This window comes from Rutidosis leptorrhynchoides, chromosome 9, assembly GCF_046630445.1.
Source record: "Rutidosis leptorrhynchoides isolate AG116_Rl617_1_P2 chromosome 9, CSIRO_AGI_Rlap_v1, whole genome shotgun sequence".
NCBI classification, from domain to species: domain Eukaryota; kingdom Viridiplantae; phylum Streptophyta; class Magnoliopsida; order Asterales; family Asteraceae; genus Rutidosis; species Rutidosis leptorrhynchoides.
This window is the reverse complement of record NC_092341.1, coordinates 328,474,434-328,495,821: the sequence shown is the minus strand read 5'-3', so window position 1 is coordinate 328,495,821 and position 21,388 is coordinate 328,474,434. Positions and strand designations below refer to the sequence as shown.

Here is a 21,388-nt window from a genome sequence, read left to right as displayed (position 1 = left end):
GCAGCATGACCAGTACCACCAGTACCATCATCACTACCAACAACAACATCCGCATCCCACGCCTCAACATCACACTCGGTACCTCGGATATCAACATCATACGCCCCAAAGATACCAAGGAATATTAACAATAAAGATTTAAGATGTATTGACTCATTCTTCGTGAAGAATTATATGTATACCTTATATATATATAAATGATATGATTTGGAACAATAATAAATCTTGTCGTACTAAGAAATTACGTGAGAATCTCAACTAGTATGTACTACTTGGTTAATTAATATCACTAGTATGCTATGATGTACACCATTCGTTAATGACTTAACAATTGTTAATCACTGCTTCAACACAATAAACTCCATTTCATAATAAATCAAGTGTAACGAAGAATGTATTGATTCATAACTTCATTAGCGAAATATTTCGCGACAATTATGAAATCTCTAAGGTTTTGGAGATTATTTACTCTCGTTCCAAACCGCAAATCAGATGAGTTTAATATATATTAACTCATTAAATCCATGATCACATATGAAGAATACATATATGAACGTATATCTTCATAAAGATTGTAAATTATGTTGTACAAACTGGTAATTGTGAAAATATTTTAACGGATATGTAATACCCGAGAAATATTTACATCTCACATTAATACACTGTACATTCTTCAATTTCGATTCATAAATCATTAATTATACGCACTACCTTCACAATGATACACAATCATCTTCATACAAAATCAATTACACATTCTGAAATTAACATATCGGAATTCAAGTAAAGCTTTAGCAGGTGTTATCTTCCTAAAGATTACTACATTCATGAATTATATTCATTCGTATTCTGCAAAGAATTGTCACATCAAACCACCAAAATTATCATTCATTACTTTTGAAATCAACAACGCCTATTCGTCAACCATTAGATCCGTTGACGATTACAATCAGCGTTTAATCATCTAAAAATAAAAATTTCTTGAAACCATCTCGAATTGATAACCAATGATTCAGATATGGTAGCATTAAAAATCAGAGGAAACAAAAGAATTTTCCTCGTCATTGGATCTTAGAAATTCTAAGATATCACCGTATCTTTCGTTATAAATATCCTCTATATTTCTGAAGATATCTTTATAACGATTCTTGTCAGCAATTAATTATCTCTTTGTGATATCTTTATTATAAAGGAAACTGTTTTAGTTTCTATATTCTGTAAAATTAAAGTTTAAATTATGAATGATTTGAAGTAGTGTTGGGAATTGAAGCATGAGTTAGTATAATATAATGACGTCAGGCCAACGTGATTATATTACAGTAAGTCATGCTAAATTTTTAATGGAAGATGATGATTCATAGACTTTATAATCATCATTTGCCATGTTACACGACTCTTACATTCTATTTAAACTCTAAACATATCAAGAAAATATTTTTCTTGATGATTCGGTCTTTTCCGGATATTCTGGTAATATGACAAATCAAATCGTGCTATTACCTTTCCTTTTGCTTTGAATATCATGATCATTTGAAACTTCATACCTATGAATTCTGGACCGTTACTTGCTTTACAAAAGCATTAAGCTTCGACATATAAGGGAAAATATAAAGCCCGATAACAACACCGAAATTACAAACCGTGTATATCAATGCGTATAGCAATATAAAGACCCGGGAGAACTAAAAACACAATAAATCCTAGAGCATAATAGAAGTAAACAGACTCCTCTGGTGGGAGTTGAAAAAGAAGGATGATTGTGGCGATAACCAATATAAGGTCAAGAACTGGATTGAGCATATTAACAAAACTTTTGGAAGTATGAATTGAGAAAGAAAGTATAGAAGTGGTGAAGATAATGAAACGAAAGAAGCAAATTTATAGTAAAATTCCAGACACAGCAATCAAGGCAATTCACCGCATTTAATTAAAGAAAATCCTAATTTCCGTAATTACCGGAGAATCAAATCTTATAAAGATTTCGAAGATTTCTTTAATTCCTTGAAATCCGGAAATCAATCATAACTACGTCAAAAGTTAAGGCGAACATTTAATTTTCTCATTTACTCTTTTGCGATAGCTTCGTTCATACTCTTTCTATAATCGAATTACTTTATCCATATTATTTAATGTCGATAAAACTTTAATTCATCATTCTTGTTGTAAACAATGACGATCTCTATCAAATTTCATGACTATGATTTTCATGAACTTCTCTCTGTTTTGTCTGCCCTAATATTGCAGCATAAACGCTCAAGGTTTTAAATGAGCTCAATATTATTCATAACACATTTCATGTATCCAATTTACTGAAATGACTTGCATAACATCATCATTTTGAATGATCTCTGCATTAATGATAAAATGCACTTCGTAAAAGAACCTATAGAGATTATGGTTTGTATGACTTAAACGCTTGAAACAAAACAATATTTTATCCGTTGGAATTCACGCAAGGCCCCGAGTATACCTGGGAACGTGAAAACCAAATAAAATGAAAATATCCTCACCTGTTTACAAACAACGCCGACCGGTGGCAACAACTAAATTTCGGGACGAAATTTCTTTTAACGGGTAGGTACTATGATAACCCGGAAATTTCCGACAAAATATAAACAAAATCTTTGAGACGATTCATTTAAACTTCAACAGATTTCAGACGATTCACGAACAAATAATTTTAAATACCTAAATATATATATATATATATATATATATATATATATAATAACTTGAAATATAATTCAAAATACGATTTAATTATAATCAAATATGAAATAATATAGTTGTTATTGCTATTATTAATATTAAATATTAATATCAAGTATTAGTTATATTATTAGTTGCAATATAATGAAATGTGATACATTTAAATTGTTATGTTATTATTACTAGTATTATTGTTATTATAATTAGTCATAAAAATTATGATTTCTCTTATTAACATTAATATTATTTATTCATTATCATTACTAAAATAAGATTACTATAAAAATATCATTTATTATTAATGATATCATTAGTATTATTAACATGTTATAAATATCAATATTATTAATTATAAGTAAAATTATCATTTTTTATTATTTATCATTAATAACATTATTATTATTATTAATATAATTATTATTAATATAATTATTATTATTAGGATTATTATTATTAATATAATTATTATTGTTAATTGATTTTGAATCAGTAATATTAAAAAAAAAAAAATGAAACACGACAGATACCTAAATTAGGTTTTCAACTTTTAATTTTTTTTTATTTTTTTTAAAACCACGATCGGCTTTATTTTTTTATTAATTTCCTGTTATTTGATCGTGATAACCAGTCGACCTTCACCATCAATTGAATCATTGAGATTATATTAATCTTACTTGTCCTCTATATAACACTACAAATGTAAATTGAATGAACACTGAAAGATTAATTGATTTATATATAAACTCATTCACCTCTGTATCTGTTTCATTTTTTTAAAGCCTTGATTTTGAAATCTATTACAAAATCCTTAATTGCAGTTTTGTTAGGAATAAATTACTTAAACTAACTGCAAAGTTTCAAGTTCCAATTCATCGTATCAAAGTTTAATTTTCGAGTCAAACTTTAAATTTCAAAAGGTCAACTAAGTGTTCATCATAAAATTCGAAATTGTTTTTATGTTTCAGTTGAAATTGAAGATTCAAAGAGTTTATAGGAGTAATTTAAAACCTTTTTCGTGTTATAATCTTGGGCTAAAACGTTCTCCAATTGCGAAATCAAATTTTTTTTTTTAAAACCCGACGAGTAGCAGCTATAGCTGTTTCTGTTTTATTTTTTTTTATTTTTTTATTTTTTTTACTTATAACCTAACTAAAAATCGTTTATGTTTCAATTTAAAAGTCAAAAATGAAAATCAATTCGTGTTATGGTTACTTGTATTAGTTTTGGCCGATTAATTACGAAGAAGAAGAAGATAGAACATATTAATACGGGTTATATTTATATAAATATAGAGTTAATCAGAAAAACAGAAGGCAGTAGAGTGGTGTAGGTTGTTAGCGGATTTCGAGAGGTCACGGGTTCGAGCCCCGTCTTGGGCATATTATTTTTAGAGAAACTCCTAAGGTAGTTTTCAACTATATTCTTTTATTTATTATTAATCATTATTATTATTATTAATATTATTATTATTATTACTAAAAATATTATTACCTTTAAACTTGGTATTATCATTTAAATTAACATTTTTTAATAAAAATATCATTTTGTTATTATTATCTTTATTAAAATTATCATCATTAATTATTATCATTAATATAAGTATTATTATTAATGTTGTCATTATTATCACCAATATGATTAACCTTATTATTAAAAGTGTTATTTTTATTAAAACTACATTTCTATCTTAACAATAATATTAAAACTTTTACTTTATTATCATTACTATCATTATTATTATTATTGTTATTATTTACTATTATTATTATTTTACTAAATAAGTATTAAGTCATATGTATTATACTTATTATATATCAATTATCAATAAATCAGTTAATTAAAATAGTTTAATAAAATATATAATTTATTGAAACAACAATAACAATTTCACCATTAATAAAATAATTGTTCAATTACAATTATAGATTTTAATATATAAAATTGATATAGGTTCGTGAATCCGAGGACATCTCTGTACTTGTTCAAGTGTTATCATACGCATATCATACAAAATATCGCATCGTGAGTTTTCATAGCTCCCTTTTTATCTATATTTTTGGGCTGAGAATACATGCGCAACTTTTATAAATGTTTTATACGTTAGACACAAGTACCAACTATTAAACTGTGATATGTTGGGGTATGACCAGCAAGTCCCCAACCGACAAGTATAAACGATAACTTGTACGGGGTAAACTTGAAAGTCTAGTCTAAATATCAGTACCAACTGTTAAACTATGCTATACCCGGCTATGTCCGACTAAGTCCCTACAGTGATATTTTTAATTGCTGCGGCATTCTTAATTATTGGGGATAGGCCTATCGGGAGTAACGTCCCCGATACATTTGACTAAGTCTTTGTATTACTTGATAATGAAATTAAACGACAAGGACAGAATAACTTGTCACGGGGCAAACAACGTTTAGTCTAAATATCACGCACTGGCATAACTTTTTGATCCTGCGGGAGATCAACTTTTGGATCTGCGAGATCTACTTTATTAAATCTTGTGGTCTATATCTATTACTGAAATTATTCTTTATGACAAACCTATGAACTCACTCAACCTCGTGTTGACTTTTAAGCATGTTTATTCTCAGGTACTTAAATATTGCTTCCGCTGTATATCTACTGCTTGGATGATGATTGCTTGCTATGCTTGGAGTCTTCATTACATATCATATCAATTAAAGACATATTTATCTTCCGCTGCAAAACTCAACAAAACGTCTCATGTAGAGTCGTTCTCGTTTATACAACTGTGATTTGATATAATTAGACACAAATACCCCAGGCCCTATTTGGGGGTGTCACACCCTAAAAGTGCAGCCACCTTTCCTAACAACATTCCACTAAACCAACAATCTAGTTCTCGTGTTCACGAACCTTTCTCCCCAAAACCTGTCCCGGTTTCAGCGCCTATCACATCGGTTATGGTTTTCGGATTCCCAGATTCATGGAGCAAGATTGATCTTCGTTGCTTCTTTAGCAGGTATGGGAATGTACACGACATCTTCATACACTTCACGAAAAGATTAAGAAATGGTAATAAATTCGCTTTTGTTAAATTCATTGATGTTACCGACCTTAATTTCTTGCTTAAACGACTAAACTCCATATATCTTGGTAATGGGTGGCTAAAGGCTTATAAGGCCCTTGATCGAAAAGCTTCTGCCTCGAATGATAAACCTATACAACCCCCTTCTACAAAACCCGTTTCATCGTCTTTACCTAATCATCATACCATTCCGAATAAGGGGTTCACTGATGGGCGTCCGTTTAACAAGGTGGTTGGGAATATGGACGGATACACTAGTGATATTACGAAAGAATTAATTAGCATCGGGTGGTTTAATCTTTGGGACTGCAATGGTAAATTTAGAGAAATCTCTGTTGTGGATAAACATAATGACACTGAAATCCTGAATAAAGCTGTTATCGGTACCATCCTTAAACTTGAATATCTTGAACATATCTTATTTTTGTGTGAAATGGAGAATCTGGATAATGTTCAGGTAAAGTACCTTGGTGGGATGGAAGTTATGTTCATCTTTGAGTCCGAGGAGCAAGCTTCATCCATTCTTAATGAGAAACACCATTGTATCCACAAATGGATGACCAACATTCGTAAATGGGATGAAAACCACTCATACCAAGGTCGAATTACATGGTTAAACATCAAGGGTATTCCTGTCCAGTTTTGGAACGAAAACAAATTTACTACCATCGCAAAATGGTGGGGCGAACCTATTGACTTCTCAAATTGCTCTTTAAAAGGTAACCAAAATCTCGTTGTAGCAAAAGTATTAGTTAAGTTACGTGATGCACACTTGGTACATGACATTGTGCGTGTCACATCCGATAGTTCCATCTTTTTTGCTTATGTAATGGAAGAAACCAATGGGATTTTCGAAGTTAATGTTAACCCAGATCACGTGGAAAGTGATGGGATATCGGAGTCTGAGTTACCGGGTAATATCGAATTTGCAAATTTAGATGATGAATCAAAATCAGATTTCTCCGATGACTTCTTTGGTCATAACCCGAATTTAAAGTCTAATGAGGTTGAACCAGGTGACAACAATTCAAAATGTTGGGTGGCTGAAAGCTCATTTGTTGGTCCTAATAAAGAATAGGTGAATGGTACATCCTCTGTTGACAATATCGATAATCATTCTGTTAATGAACATTTAAATGAGGTGGACCAAAAAATGAATGATATTGGATTAGCCTAAATGTCTGCTGAAGGGCTGGCCCAGAGGGCTTGCGGTGATGTTACAGGTTCAGGAAATGTTACTGTCAATGATAATTTTGTGTTGGAACAAATAATATTCGATAATGTTCCAAAAGGTGGTGAGAATATCGCAACTGTCCAGCCCAACAGTTCTCACGGGCCTGAACTTCAAGACGGGCCTCCTCCCATTCCTAAGTTCACACCCGACTCACCATATGTGTCGTACGCTGAAAAAAGGACACTTCTATCCCTAATCCTACAGATGATAGTGATAACATTCATGGTAATGCTATGGGACATGTGGATGTTGACTGCCCTCCGGGTTTTTAACCGACCCCACGATATATGCACGAATTACATAAGTGGCTCCCGGAACAACGAGATAAAGAAAGTGACAACGAGATCATTGACACCATGAATAATAAAGATGTCGACTCCAACTGATATTAATTGTGTTCCAGCCCGGGCTGAGCCGAATATTTCTGTCATGGGTCCTGTTGATCAAAATCTAGCAAAGGACTGTAATGGGGGTTCCAATAGGACCGGTTCAATTAATTCTGAGAAGGAATGTAAGGTTTCAAGGATCAGAGCTCCAAACAATCCTGCTTCTAGTAACGAACAATCGCTATCGAATTGTAGCTTGGGCTTAAAAGATTTTGGCCACGATATTGGGCTTGAGTGGATCGGGGCACCGTCAGGGAAGTAACTTTACCCTTCTTTCATTTTCTCTTTTTTTATGTGTTTAAAATGAAGATAATATCGTTAAACGTACGTGGGCTCGGGAAACTTGAAAAGAAAAATTTAATTGGATTAAAAAATTAATTCGTTTTCATAATCCGGACATTTTTGCAATTCAAGAATCCAAAAGAAAACGTGTTACTGATTTTATGATTGAGTTGTTATGGGGTAATAAAAATTTTGAATATATCTTTAAACCATCGGTGGGGTTATCGGGCGGGTCAATTTTAATTTGGAACCCTACTAGATTTTGTGTGTCCGGGGCGGTTGAAATTTTTTCTTGGGAATACGTGGTCGATGGGTGGGCAAAATGGCGGACTCTATTATATTAAACGTTTATCGGCCACATAATGATCAATTGAAACATAAATTTTGGGATAGTCTTGACAATATTATGCAGGTGGATATTGATGATTGGGTTATCTGTGGTGATTTTAATGAAGTAAGGCGAAGAGCGGAAAGGAAAAATTGCGAATTTATCGAAAGTAGAGCAAAGATGTTCAACGATTTCATTGACAAGGCTAATCTCATTGAAATTCCATTGGGGGGAATGAAGTTTACTAGGATTAGTGACGACGGTTTGAAATATAGTAAACTTGACAGGTTCTTAGTCTCGGAAGCGTGTTATGCATCATGGGATGGAATTTCTGCATGTACTCTCGATAGGGATTACTCCGACCATTGCCCCATCGTTTTGAAGGATATGAATAATGACTTTGGACCGAAACCTATTAGGATTTTCAACAATTGGTTCGAAGATGAAAAAAGTGATGATTTGATAAAAGATGCATGGAAAGTTACCATTTGTAATCCAAGGGCCGATTGTGTATTTCGTGATAAACTTAAGAACGTAAAAGGGGTGTTGAAGGAAAAATGTAATCCTAAATATAATAGTCTAAATTCCGAAATCGACTCACTTCATAAAGAAATTTCTGAGTGGGAAAACATCATCGGTACTCGTGACCTTTTGGAAGTTGAAATTGCATCTTGGTTAGATTCGAAAAAAGTGGCTTCAAAAAGATAGGGAGAAAGTCGATATATTGAAACAAAAGGCAAGGATTAAATGGGTTACGGAAGGGGATGAAAATAGCAAATTTTTTCATTCGTGTATTAAAAGGAGGCAAAATAAAAATAACATAAGGGGTATAAATTCAAATGACTTATGGATCGAGAACCCGGAGGACATCAAAATGGCGGCATTCACATACTTCAAAAATCGTTTTAGTGAACATAATTCTCGTACCTTCAAAATTCGTGGCCCTCTGAGCAAACGACTTAATAATGAGGAGGCGTCGAACCTTGAATCTCCTTTTACACTCTCTGAAATCCATGATGCTATATTAGAATGTGGTGGTGAAAAGGCCCCGGGACCCGACGGTTTTAACATGAAATTTTTTTCAAAATATTGGGTGGTTGTCAAAGAAGACCTTCTCGCGGTATTCACTCGTTTTTGGGAGGTTGGTGAGATCTCTAAAGGTTGTAATTCCTCTTTTGTCGCATTACTCCCGAAAAAGAATGACCCACAAGGATTTGGGGATTATCGTCCTATCAGTTTAATAGGGAGCCTTTATAAAATTCTATCTAAAGTTTTGACCAAAAGGCTACAAAGGGTTATTTCTTCGGTTATCGGTTTCGAACAAAGTGCATATATTAAGAATCGATATATTCTTGATGGCGTGTTAATTGCGAATGAAGTCCTTCATGATATCAAAGTAACCAAAAGAAAAGGTTTCCTATTTAAAGTTGACTTTGAGAAGGCTTTTGATAGCATTAGTTGGGACTTTCTAATGGAAATCATGGAGTTTATGGGATTCGGTCTTCGATGGAGACAATGGATCTTCGCATGTCTTTCATCCGCTTCCATTTCGATTTTGGTCAACGGTTCCCCAACTAAAGAATTTTCTCTTCAGAAAGGTGTGAGGCAAGGGGATCCCCTCTCCCCTTATCTTTTTATCATGGTAGCCGAAGGTTTGAACCATCTAATTAAATCTGCTGCACTTCATACCCGCTTTTCTGGGATCCCAATTGGGCGGGGGGACTTACGGGTCACGCATTTGCAATATGCGGACGACACTATATTTTTTGGTGAATGGGATAGGCGTAATGTGCAAAATCTTACTAAAATTCTTAAGTGCTTTGAATTGACATCGAGATTAAAAATCAATTTTCATAAGAGCTGTGTTTATGGACTCGGGGTCTCAAAAGTAGAAACGGAAAATATGGCGGCCTGGCTTGGGTGCGCAGCAGGTACACTCCCTATTACCTACCTTGGGCTTCCACTTGGATCGTCGATGAAACTCTCGAAGTCACGGGATCCGGTATTTGTCAAGTTTGGTAAGAGGCTGGCGGATTGGAAAACTAGATCCCACTCGTATGGTGGTAGACTTACATTAATTAAATCGGTATTATCTAGTCTACCTCTTTATTTCTTTTCGCTTTACATATCCCCGTCTTGTGTTATTGATAAACTTGAGGGTTTGAGACGTCGGTTTTTTTGGGGCGGATCTTCCGAGGTCTCAAAAATGGCATGGGTTAAATGGGATACTTGTCTTAAGCCTCGTGAATTTGGTTGGTTAGATATTGCCCCTCTTGTGGTTAAAAATCGTGCCTTACTTGCAAAATGGTGGTGGCGGTTTAAACATGAGAATGACGCACTTTAGGTGTCTATTATTAAAAATATATACGGAGAGGACGGGGGCCTTAGCACTTCTTTTTCTCCCCCTTCCTCATGAGCTTCTTCCACTTGGACGGGTATCCTTAAGGTGGGTAAAAATATCTTTAATGCAAACTCCGCTTTCGCTAATTCTTTCAAAAAAAGAATCGTAGATGGGTCTAGTACACATTTTTGGGATGAATTATGGCTTGGGGAAATGGTTCTTAAAGACAAATTTAATAGGCTTTATAGACTCCACACAAATAAATTTTCCAAAATTCTTGACCGGGCGCGATGGGAGGGCGGGAACTTTCATGCCACGTGGTGTTGGTCCCGCGACATCTCGGGGAGATTGGCCGGGGACCTCACCACTCTTACTAATCTTTTATCTAGTTTTGTCCCGTGCAGCTCAGGTAGAGAAGAATGGTCATGGTCTTGGAGTAAGGATGGCTCGTTTTCGGTTCACAAGCTTACGGATATTCTGGTCCGGAGCAGCCCTGACATCGCACCCGTGAGCATAATGTCGCTCCGCAACAAACTGGTCCCCCTCAAAGTTGAGTTGTTTATTAGGCGTACTCGACACAAAAGGTTACCTACAAGAGTTGAACTTGACAAGAGAGGTATGGACCTGGGTACGGTACGTTGTCCGGTTTGTGACAATGGTTTGGAATCAGTAGAGCACTCCATCATCTTATGCACGTTCGCTTCTGACATTTGGAATCGAGTCTATGATTGGTGGAAGCTCGGCCCTCTTACAAACTTGGGTATAAATGAATCTTTTCTTGGGAATGGATATAATTTCACCTCTGACTTGGGAAAACAGTTATGGCAAGCTACGGAATGGGTTACGGGATACATGATTTGGAAAAGTAGGAACGCTTTCACTTTCACTAAGATAAAACCGACATGAGCAATGGTTTTCAAAGACATCCAACTTAAATGCTTCGAATGGTTCTCTAATAGGATCAAAGGTACCAATATTGAATGGGATGTCTGGCTTGCAAATCCACGAGTTTATGATTCGCTAGCTTTATCGTCTAGGAGATCCGGGATAGGTTAATTAATTGTCCTCCACGCAGGTTTTTTGCCCCAATCCTGGAGTAGTCGTTTTGGTCGAGAGAATTTGGGGTGGATCAGGGTGCTTTATCGTTGAATTGCCAACACTGTGCTCTGTCCCCACTCCAGCTTGTTTAGTTAATTCTTCTCAAGTCCAATCTCGACCTTAATGATAATGAACGGACTACGGCGTTTTCCTGCACACTTGTGGAGTCTTACTATCTCGGTTATATATTTGTCGTTTTGTTTTCCTAGATGTAGTTCCGTTTTTGTAAGTGTGACATTATTGTAATTATTTCGTGTTGATATATATAATACATACTTTCTTTGCCAAAAAAAAAAAAACTAATGAAAATGTCTCTCTTGTGTGTAAATTTAATAGTGTACCTCGTGTAACTCTACGGGTGCTATATCTTTATATAAAAACGAGTTAAAAGGTAACTTCAAAGATGAACCATCACCTTCATCTTTCCGATCAATAATCCGGTAAGTATTCTACATCTAATCGATCTGTGTTTTAATCTAATCAACAAAAAATAGCAATTCATGGCCTCTCGGATGGCGTTTAATATTCCAACCTCGCCTTTTACTCCGGCCACTGTTGGCCGTTGTCGTCGTCTTCATCCACTACCTGCGCAATCATCCCGTCAATATAACCATCATAATAATCACAATCCCCCATCGACTTTTCCTAATCCCTCGGCTGATGAGGTTTGGACTTTGGTTGAAAGAAGGTGAAAAGGCAACAAAAAACTCACTACTAATCACTCGTTTGCAAGAAACCCGATCCACCGTTTTGGTAATCCAAACACACATCATCCGGTATACAAACAGAAATGGGTGCCATCTTCATCGGCTAACCCTAACCCTAACTGTACAGAGAATACTACAAACCCTAATACCACAAACCCTAAACAAGCAACCAAACCTACAAACCCTAAAAGTGCAGCCACCTTTCCTAACAACATTCCACTAAACTAACAATCTAGTTCTCGTGTTCACGAACCTTTCTCCCCAAAACCTGTCCCGGCATCAGTGCCTATCACATCGGTTATGATTTTCGGATTCCCAAATTCATGGAGCAAGATTGATCTTCGTTGCTTCATTAGCAGGTATGGGAATGTACACGACATCTTCATACCCTTCACAAAAAGATTAAGAAATGGTGCTAAATTCGCTTTTGTTAAATTCATTGATGTTACCGACCTTAATTTCTTGCTTAAACGACTAAACTACATAGTAGAGACACGTAGAGGCATCCACCGCAGCGAGATTAAAAAAAATCACACTAAACAAAATTACTAAAAAAAATAAGATTTTTATTAGTGTTTTTACCATCATCGAGAATGAAAAATTTATTAAATCTTTGCAATCTGGCACACCTGTTTTTGAGTTCAAGTTTCGTCACTTAATGTGATGATGATATATTTTAATATGTCTAATTTTTTCTGAGTACTATTAAATTTTGGACGAAGGAGTAACATGTTGGAGGAAAAAAATTAAAAAAATAAGGATTGGTTTTATTTTTTCAAGAAAGACAATGTGATTAGATTACAAAGAGTGTAGTTATCGAAATATAATTAAAAGATTGTAATCAAGTACTGGATCCGATACGTAGGTGCTGTTTGTTTTTTAAGATGTTTTAGTCTGAAGATCTGCGAATCACATCTGTAGAGAAGATGTGGCCTGAAGGTCTGCTAGTTGAACATTGAAGACTGTTTGTTTTTATGTCTGCTAAAGACTATTTAAAATCCTGAATTATTATAATTTTTAGTTTTTACCAAAAAAAATATAAAAATTTGTTAACTTGAAAGTAAAGTAAAAAGTTTTTAACAAGAATTATTATAATATTAGTATAATTAACTTTTATAATTAATAGATTCACAAATATTGTAGCATTTTTTAAACAAGATACCGTGTATAAAATTATTCATCCTAAATTCATATCTTCATTTTAATTTTCTAATGTAATATGGAGTATACAAATCTAGTTACTACAATCACAATAATACCTATAATTAAATATCTTATTTTCACCATGCAATAACTAATGAAAATAGATCAAAATGGCCGATGTGTTGCACAACCACACAATTATTTTACTACCAAAAGACAAAAGGGATAAAGGTGTTTCAAGTCAACTCTTCATCATGAACCGAGTTACAGAGTTACAGACATGATCAAATCAGTGTACACCTCTCTCACTAAAAAATTTCTACTCAAGATGAAAAAAGATGTTACAACAAAACATAAAGAGCCATCCCGAAGAAGAAAACACCCAAAAAAAACCTTAAAAAAATCAAAAATCTGTTGGGAAAAAAATAGCGATTTTGAGCCGGAGGTGGTGGTGCCGCTGTCGGAGGTGATGGTTCTGCCGCAGGAGGTGCCACTGCTGCTGGTGGTGTCGGTGCCACTGCCGGAGGTGGTGGTGTCGGTGCTACTGCCGGAGATGGTAGGTTGGTGGGGAAGGTTGGAAGTGAATAATGTGATAAGCTAATACAAGACTTGGATAAAATGTCTTCTAAAGTGTGAAGCTATATTTTGGAGCTGCAAATATGAAGATGTTTGAAGGTCTTATTTTGTCTTATGTCTGCGAAAAAACAAACTGTCTGAAATGAAAACGTCTGCCCGCCCGCAGACATAAGACATAATAAGGTCTTCAATTAGAAAAACAAACACCACCGTAGTATTTAAAGCCGTCACACGGCATGCCAAACAAATGTTTTTTACGACAATGATGAGAGTTCCTCGTTTTCCCAAATCAAGTTATCGGTGATGCCTTTAATTTCTTTGTTTTGGTTTTTAAATCCTAAAATATACACCTAAATTTTATATTTTCTAAACAACTTGTACTGGTTATGTAAAAAATAGATGCATGACAAGAAAAAAAAAATGATAGCTAATAAATAATCACCCTTTTTCAAGTCTATTACGGAGTATATCATTGTTTATTTTTATAGAAAATTAATAGTTAATAAATTTAAGTATTACGGAGTACTATGAAAGATTACATTACATAGCTCTGTATTTCTAAAGTAGAAAATATTCCCCAGCCCTATAAAAATGTCATCTTTAACTTTTTATTAAATTTAAATATATTAATAATTTTTTATGTAAAATTTTAGTATTAGTATTATATTGTTAATGTATAAAAGATTTCTCTTATTTGTTTTGAAAACGAGTAAAATTTTATTTAATATAATCATATACAAGATGTTTTCAAAATATGATATTTTATATACTTTGTGTATTCGAGTATTTTTAGAAATTTTTCAATCAACTTTTTGTATGTGATATTCTATAATACTTTAAACATGAAGTAGTTAAGTTATTTTTCGATATTTGATTTGGTAACTTATTGAAAAATAGATACATAATGACTAATCGGGTATACCCGTTTACCCGTGGGAAAACCGGAAACCATATAGTATGTAAGTAAATGGGGACCCGACGGGTTTCGGGACGGGTTTGGGGCGGGTTTTTTAATCAGGCTCGGGTCCGTGATTACCTAAACCCGACTCAAACCCGACCCGATGTCATCCCTTTTTTTTTTACGGCCAAAAAATCAATAAATAAAAGCAAAAATGTTCCCTAGCAAGGCGCTAAAGGAAAAATTACAAGGGCATAGCGAGCCATAAGTTCCAATTAGAAACTAGATGACCCCTATTTTTGATCCAACGAAAAACAAGTAAACGAATACAATCAAAAATACTACTTCTAGAACAAAAAGATTCATTGAAAACGAGACCATTTCTAAATCTCCATAAAGCCCAAAGTAAATCCCTACTTAGGGATGAAAGACTCGTACCCAATGAGTAAATCCGAAACCCAACACTTTGGGTCGGGCTTGGGTCCGAGTATCCGGTTCTAAAGTCGGGTATGAAGATAATTTTTATATTTTTTGCGGGTTCAGGTAAGGAGATGAGTTTAGATACAGTCCTATATACCTGATCAGTATGCCCGACCTAATAATACCATTAAATAACTATTGAAATTTAGTAATATTAATATAGTCTATAATGTGTTATTATACTATTGTTCGATACTTATATAAAATCATATATATTTAATACTTATTTTAATATCATTATTGAATAAAAATTAAGAATGAGTAATGGTGAATGAAAATTAGTAACAACTAAGATATTCAATACCCTCGGGATTACCCCTTAACTAGAGAGCCAATAAGTAAATGAGAATCCTCATTAGAACCGTTGATTTTGTCTAATAAATCGAGTGCCATAAACGTATACTCATCGTCGAAAGAAAAAACGGCGATGACATTATTTTTAAAATAAGGAAGTAACTTATAAAAAACTGAGAGGGTGTTCGTTGTTTTTGTTTAAAAAATATGATGAAATATAGTATGTAGTTAGTATTTATAACCTTAAAAGGATAAAGATACCAATAAATGTTGCCATTCAAATTTAAAGACTAGTTTTTAACGTTTAGAACTCGTATATCACACCGTCAAATTCTCGATGCCGGCAAATTAATGCCAAAATTGACGCGACGCGACGTCGAGTCCACCAACGTTTTCAACGTCGATTTTGAGTGACGCCAAATCCGACCTACGACACCTCTGCTCTAAATGTGTCTGTTTGCTTATTTTTAGCGACGGTTAGAGGTCACTAACGGGGGATCCGAGCGCAATGTTGGAACCCACCACCCGATCTTTTTTTGGGACCAACCATTTACAGTCATACCTCCCTCGGGAGGAAACCGCCATGATGAATCCATAAAAGAATCGTGTGTGGTAAAACTCCATCTAGTGACGCTTACACGCAAGGCTTCCAATACCTCCGGAACCCATAATAGGCGGGTAACCTCAAGATTTTTTTTTTTTTACAGTACATGTTGATCGAACTAGTGACGTCAGGCCATCTACTTCATCTTCCTCATTAAATATATAAAATAGATCAAAGATCTGGTGGAACAACATTGAGCCGATCATAACGATCTTTGATCACAAACGATCAAAACTCCATGACTCTCGCTCAGTTTGTTCTGAACACTATAAACTACGACATTGAAATACTGAGCAAACATTATTGAAATTGAAATTACAATGAAATTGTGTAAAGAAAATCCACTAAACTTAATCTTAAAACATACACGTAACCCCGAACCTGTATCCAACCCCAAGAACACCAAACCCGAGGCCCATTTTTCGAAATCAAAAAGTCAACAACGTCGACAACAACACCAAGCCCTCTAACATACCCGACGATGGGATAAATAGAATGAATGAACCAAATGAGCTGCAACCGAACAGATTCATATGCAAAATCAAACCATATAGGGACCTGACCGTCTACACTAAATTACCGCGACTCGTGTTGCATCTGGAATGTTCTTATCTTAGAAACGGTAAGTTACCGAGATTATTGAGCGGTCGGGTATGCCCATATGTCATCCAGGCAGGACCCCGGTTGAACCAGGAGCCAAACTTACCAGTCACGGCCCTGCTTTAAAAGATTCGACTCTGTACCGCAGCCTTGTAGGAGCTTACAGTATCTCACGTTTACTTGTCCCGACATCTCATACGCTGTACAACAGGTTTGCCTTTTCATGCATGATCCTCGCGAGCAACATATGCATGCCTTCAAAGGGATCATTCACTATATTTAGGGCACTATTGATCTTGACCTACAGCTCTATGCGTCTTCTCTGACTACATTGGTCGCTTACTCTAACGCTGACTGGGCTGGTTGCCCCACTACCAGACGCTCCACATCCCGGCTATTGCATTTTTCTTGGCAACAACTTCCTCTCCTGGCCGTCTAAGCGTCAACTCACACCTTCTCGCTCCATTGTCGAGGCAGAATATCGCGGTGTTGCAAATGCCGTTGCAGAGACTTGTTGGATCCGTAACTTACTTCGCAAGATGCATTGCCCACTCACTTCAGCTACACTCGTATATTGTGATAATGTCAGTTATGTTTATCTAGCATCTAACCCGGTTCAGCATCAACGAACCAAGCATATTGAGATTGACATTCACTTTGTTAAAGACTTGGTTGCTCACGGACAAGTCGGCGTTCTACAAGTTCCGTCCAGATACCAGTTTGCGGACATCTTTACCAAAGGACTGCCGTATGCATTGTTTGACGATTTTCGATCCAGTTTGAGCGTCTAAAACACTTTCGCTCCAACTGCGGGGGATGTTAGACTAGTTATATTGTGGACCTTGTTATCTAGTATTGGGATCAACCCGCCTTATATTTGTAGGGTTATTGCCTTTATATTATGCATTGTATGTACCGTTAATGATACGCTCTCCAATTTAACAATTACTATTAATGCTTACATTAATTTGTATTACCAAAACGAAAAGACCATTCACAAGACCATAAAGAATATACATAAAAGGTAGAATATGCCATTTCCATATGGTATAGTACCAAATTGAATAAACCATTCACAATTTCCTGAAATAGTTTATTATATTTAATTTAATATTTATATATTTAGGGAGGTGATCCTCACACACCAGCTTTTGATCCATGTACACTTTTGTATCATAAATTTACAGTGATGCCCCTAGATTAATCTATGGAGTTGAATTTATATTATTGTTGTAAGTGTAATTAAGGTTAAAATAGGTAATTAGGTGTGCATGGATCAAAAAGTGGTGTGTGAGGATCACCACCCATTTATTTATATCTACACTTCACAAGGCAAATCAGCAAGAAAACCACCTTCTTCCCCAATCATTCATAAGCACCAAATTCAGCAGGTAACCTTTATCCCTCTTTCTAACTTCGTAGATGTGATGTTTGATGTTTAGTGACATAAATCTATGATCATATATGGCTATGGTGTTCTCAATTCTAAAGTAGCTTTATATAACTTTTACCTCACCTTAAGCAGTAGAGAGTGATTGAGTGATCATTATTGAATTGCAGTTTTTCTGATCATATATTCTGCTTGCAATTCCTGACTTAACTTTTATAACGGCGTACATAAACCTTTATTTTTACATACGGCACACTAGTCACGCTAAGCAACTGTCACGGAATAACCACAGTAAGAGCACCACCTTTTGCAGTTAGTATCTCTTGAATTACCAAAACATTTAATCCCTAATTGGCAAAGAGCAGGTTACACACATATGCACTTTGTTGCTATCATATTAGCTCTTACTTTTCATGGGAGAAAAGGACTTGGAGTAGTCTCTCGAATAGCTCTCCTTGATTCAAGGTTTACAAGATATCAAGATGCTTGTATTGCAACAGTACAAACAACTCTAAATGCTGGAACAGTCTTCCTGACTTGTATATCATACAACTTGTATATCCCAATATGATTTTGAGTAATTGAGGATGTGGGATTGTCTTGTTCTTGAATTGTAACATTTTAGGAAATGAAGACACATCCATTTCAATAAGAAATTTGTGACCAATAAGGTGAAAAGGAAACCTTTTGATATCATTTTTTACTGCAAGGATTTCTTTGAAAGTAGAATGGTAGTGTGTTTCAAAAGGTTTGAAATGACCACTTTGATAACCACAGATGTTGTGGTTACCATTAATTTCTTCTAAAAGGACTGCTCCCCAGTGTTCATCACTTGCATCTGTTTGCAATATTCTTTTTCCATTGGATGGAATTTGGAGGGGAGGGAGATTATCAGTTAGTCTTTTAAGTTGTTGCACTGCTTTGGTTTATTGAGAATTCCAGGGTGGAGGGTTCTTTTTGAGCATATCATACAATGGTTTGGTTAAATGGGAAAGGTTTTTGATGAATGGGGACATGTAATTTACAATACCAAGAAATTGTTGGATTTCCTTGATAGTGGAAAGCATGTCTGGGAATTCAAGTAGTTTTTTCGCTACATGAGGTTGAAGGTGATATTGAGAGTTGTTGATGGTCATTCCCAAGAAATCAATTTGAGATGTTGCCAGAATCATCTTTTTTCTGAGAGCATAATTCCATATTGCAAAAGCAATGAATGAAATTTGTTTAGCAGTACTAAATTCTCTTCTTCATTTTTTGAAAAGAGAAGAATGTCATCAATATAAATTACTGCACTTGAGAGAATTGGTTCAAAGATCTTGATCATTGCTTTTTGAAAAGCTGAAAGAGCACTTTTTAGACCAAAGGGCATCACTGTCCATTGGTAGTGATGATCAGGGATACAAAAAGCTGTTTTGTATCTTTCTTCAGGATGAATGCCAATTTGCCAAAAACCTGCTTTAAGATCAAACTTGGAAAAAACTCTTGCATTAGTTAGGCTTTGGAAGAGAGTCCATCTGTTTGGAAGAGGAAACTTATCATCTGCAAGGAATTCATTCAAAGGCTTGTAGTTGATTACAAGTCTTTTCTTGTCACGTATCTGCTCTGAGTGTTTGTTGACATAGAAAGCTTCACACGCCCATGGGGATGTTGTTGGCTCGATCAGGCCTTCTTGCTGGAGTTGAGAAAGTTCTTGGACTGCAAGTTGTAAGTCTTCTGGATTCATTCCTTGGTGGCTTGCTTTTGTTGGATTGACATCTTCATTGAGCTTGAAAGGTAGTTTAATGAAAAACTCTGGATTCTGCCATAAAGGATTCTTGCATTTTTGAAGAAATTCTTTATGTGAATTAGCACAGGATGTACTAATTATCTTTGTTGAAAATTCTCCAAAATTGTTGTCAATTGTGTGTACCTGCAAATGGGTTAGTGATATCCAGGGTAATACAAAAGACTTATATTTTAGACCTTCGTTTGACCATGAAAGATTTTTGATTTGACTCAAGACATCAAAACCTAATAACAAATCTTTGTTGGGAAGATGAGATCCTAAAACTCTATGACGTATTATACATTGTGGAAAGAGTTTTATGAGTAAAGGTTTACTAATAAGTTCTATAGAGAGAGAAGAACTATTAGCTGTTCGAAAGGTTTGAGAACATGGTTGCCACATGTGAGAGGGGATGAGATCTGGATTCATAATGGTTGAAGAAGAACCTGTATCAAAAAAGGCGATAAGGGTTTGAAGTTTTGAATAGTGGGTAAGGAGTATTTGGACTGGTGCATAAGGGACACTTCTTTCAACATGATAGATTCCTTGAATATCTATCATCATCGATTCATTTTCTGAAGTATCTTCTGAGCAATTTGATTCAGAATCTGATAATTGGATCATTAAAATTGTTTCATCATTGGGCTCATCATCTAAGGAAAATAAAGATTCGACGTCATGATCAGATGAGTCTTCTTCTGTAATCATCGAGACTTGTTTCATGAATTTATCCTTTTTCTTGTTTCTGCATTCCTTTGCAAAATGACCACTTTTGCCACAAATGAAGCATCGATTTTTTCCTTTAAAAGAATTTTTATTTTTCTTTCTTAGGAATTTCCATTTTCCTCGTTTGAAAGGCTTCTTCTTGTAGTTTCTGTATTTCTTGAATCTTGTGGATCTTTTGGAATAACAATTGCATTTTACATCTTTGCACTTTATCTTAAATCTTCTGTCATCACATGCGTTGCCAAGCTTAGAGCCAGTTTCTTCAACGTATTTGAGAAATTTTTTGTGATTGCAAAACTTTTCCAATGCTTCAGTAATGAATTGGTATAGAACACCTAATGAAACATCTTTTAATTGCTTGCCTGTTTTCTGGATAGTTCGTGTTGCTTCTATTGCCAGAGGTTCAGGAAAAGAGTTCAAGAAAACTTGTTTGAGATTAACATCATATATTCCATCAAGCATATAAAATCTTTTTGACATTCGATTATAATGCTTATTCAGGTGTTTTGATTCGAAGGAGCAGCATTTCATTTTCAAAAATTCTTCACGAGCTGCAGTAAGCATCTGATCTCCAGTACCAAGAAATTCTGTGTGAATATAATTCATGAGATCAATTGGGGTTCTTGCTGAAAGGATTTCTATCTGTCGGTATTCGCCAAGAGAATGATACCAATCAGAGAGTCTGCCTTCAAGTCATGCAACAAATCGTCTACAGACTTCATGCATATCATTTTCTTCTAATTCAATCGTGCACCATGCAAGAAAATG

The 21,388-nt window shown here is 34.9% G+C and overlaps 1 protein-coding gene across 1 annotated transcript; it reads left to right on the top strand.

The window, feature by feature from the left end:
* Nucleotides 1–10,552: 10,552 nt before the first annotated feature.
* Nucleotides 10,553–11,245, top strand: LOC139869049 (uncharacterized). Its single transcript, XM_071857379.1, has one exon. The coding sequence runs from the start codon at nucleotides 10,553–10,555 to the stop codon at nucleotides 11,243–11,245; it is 693 nt and encodes a 230-aa protein (XP_071713480.1).
* The last annotated feature ends 10,143 nt before the right edge of the window (nucleotides 11,246–21,388 follow it).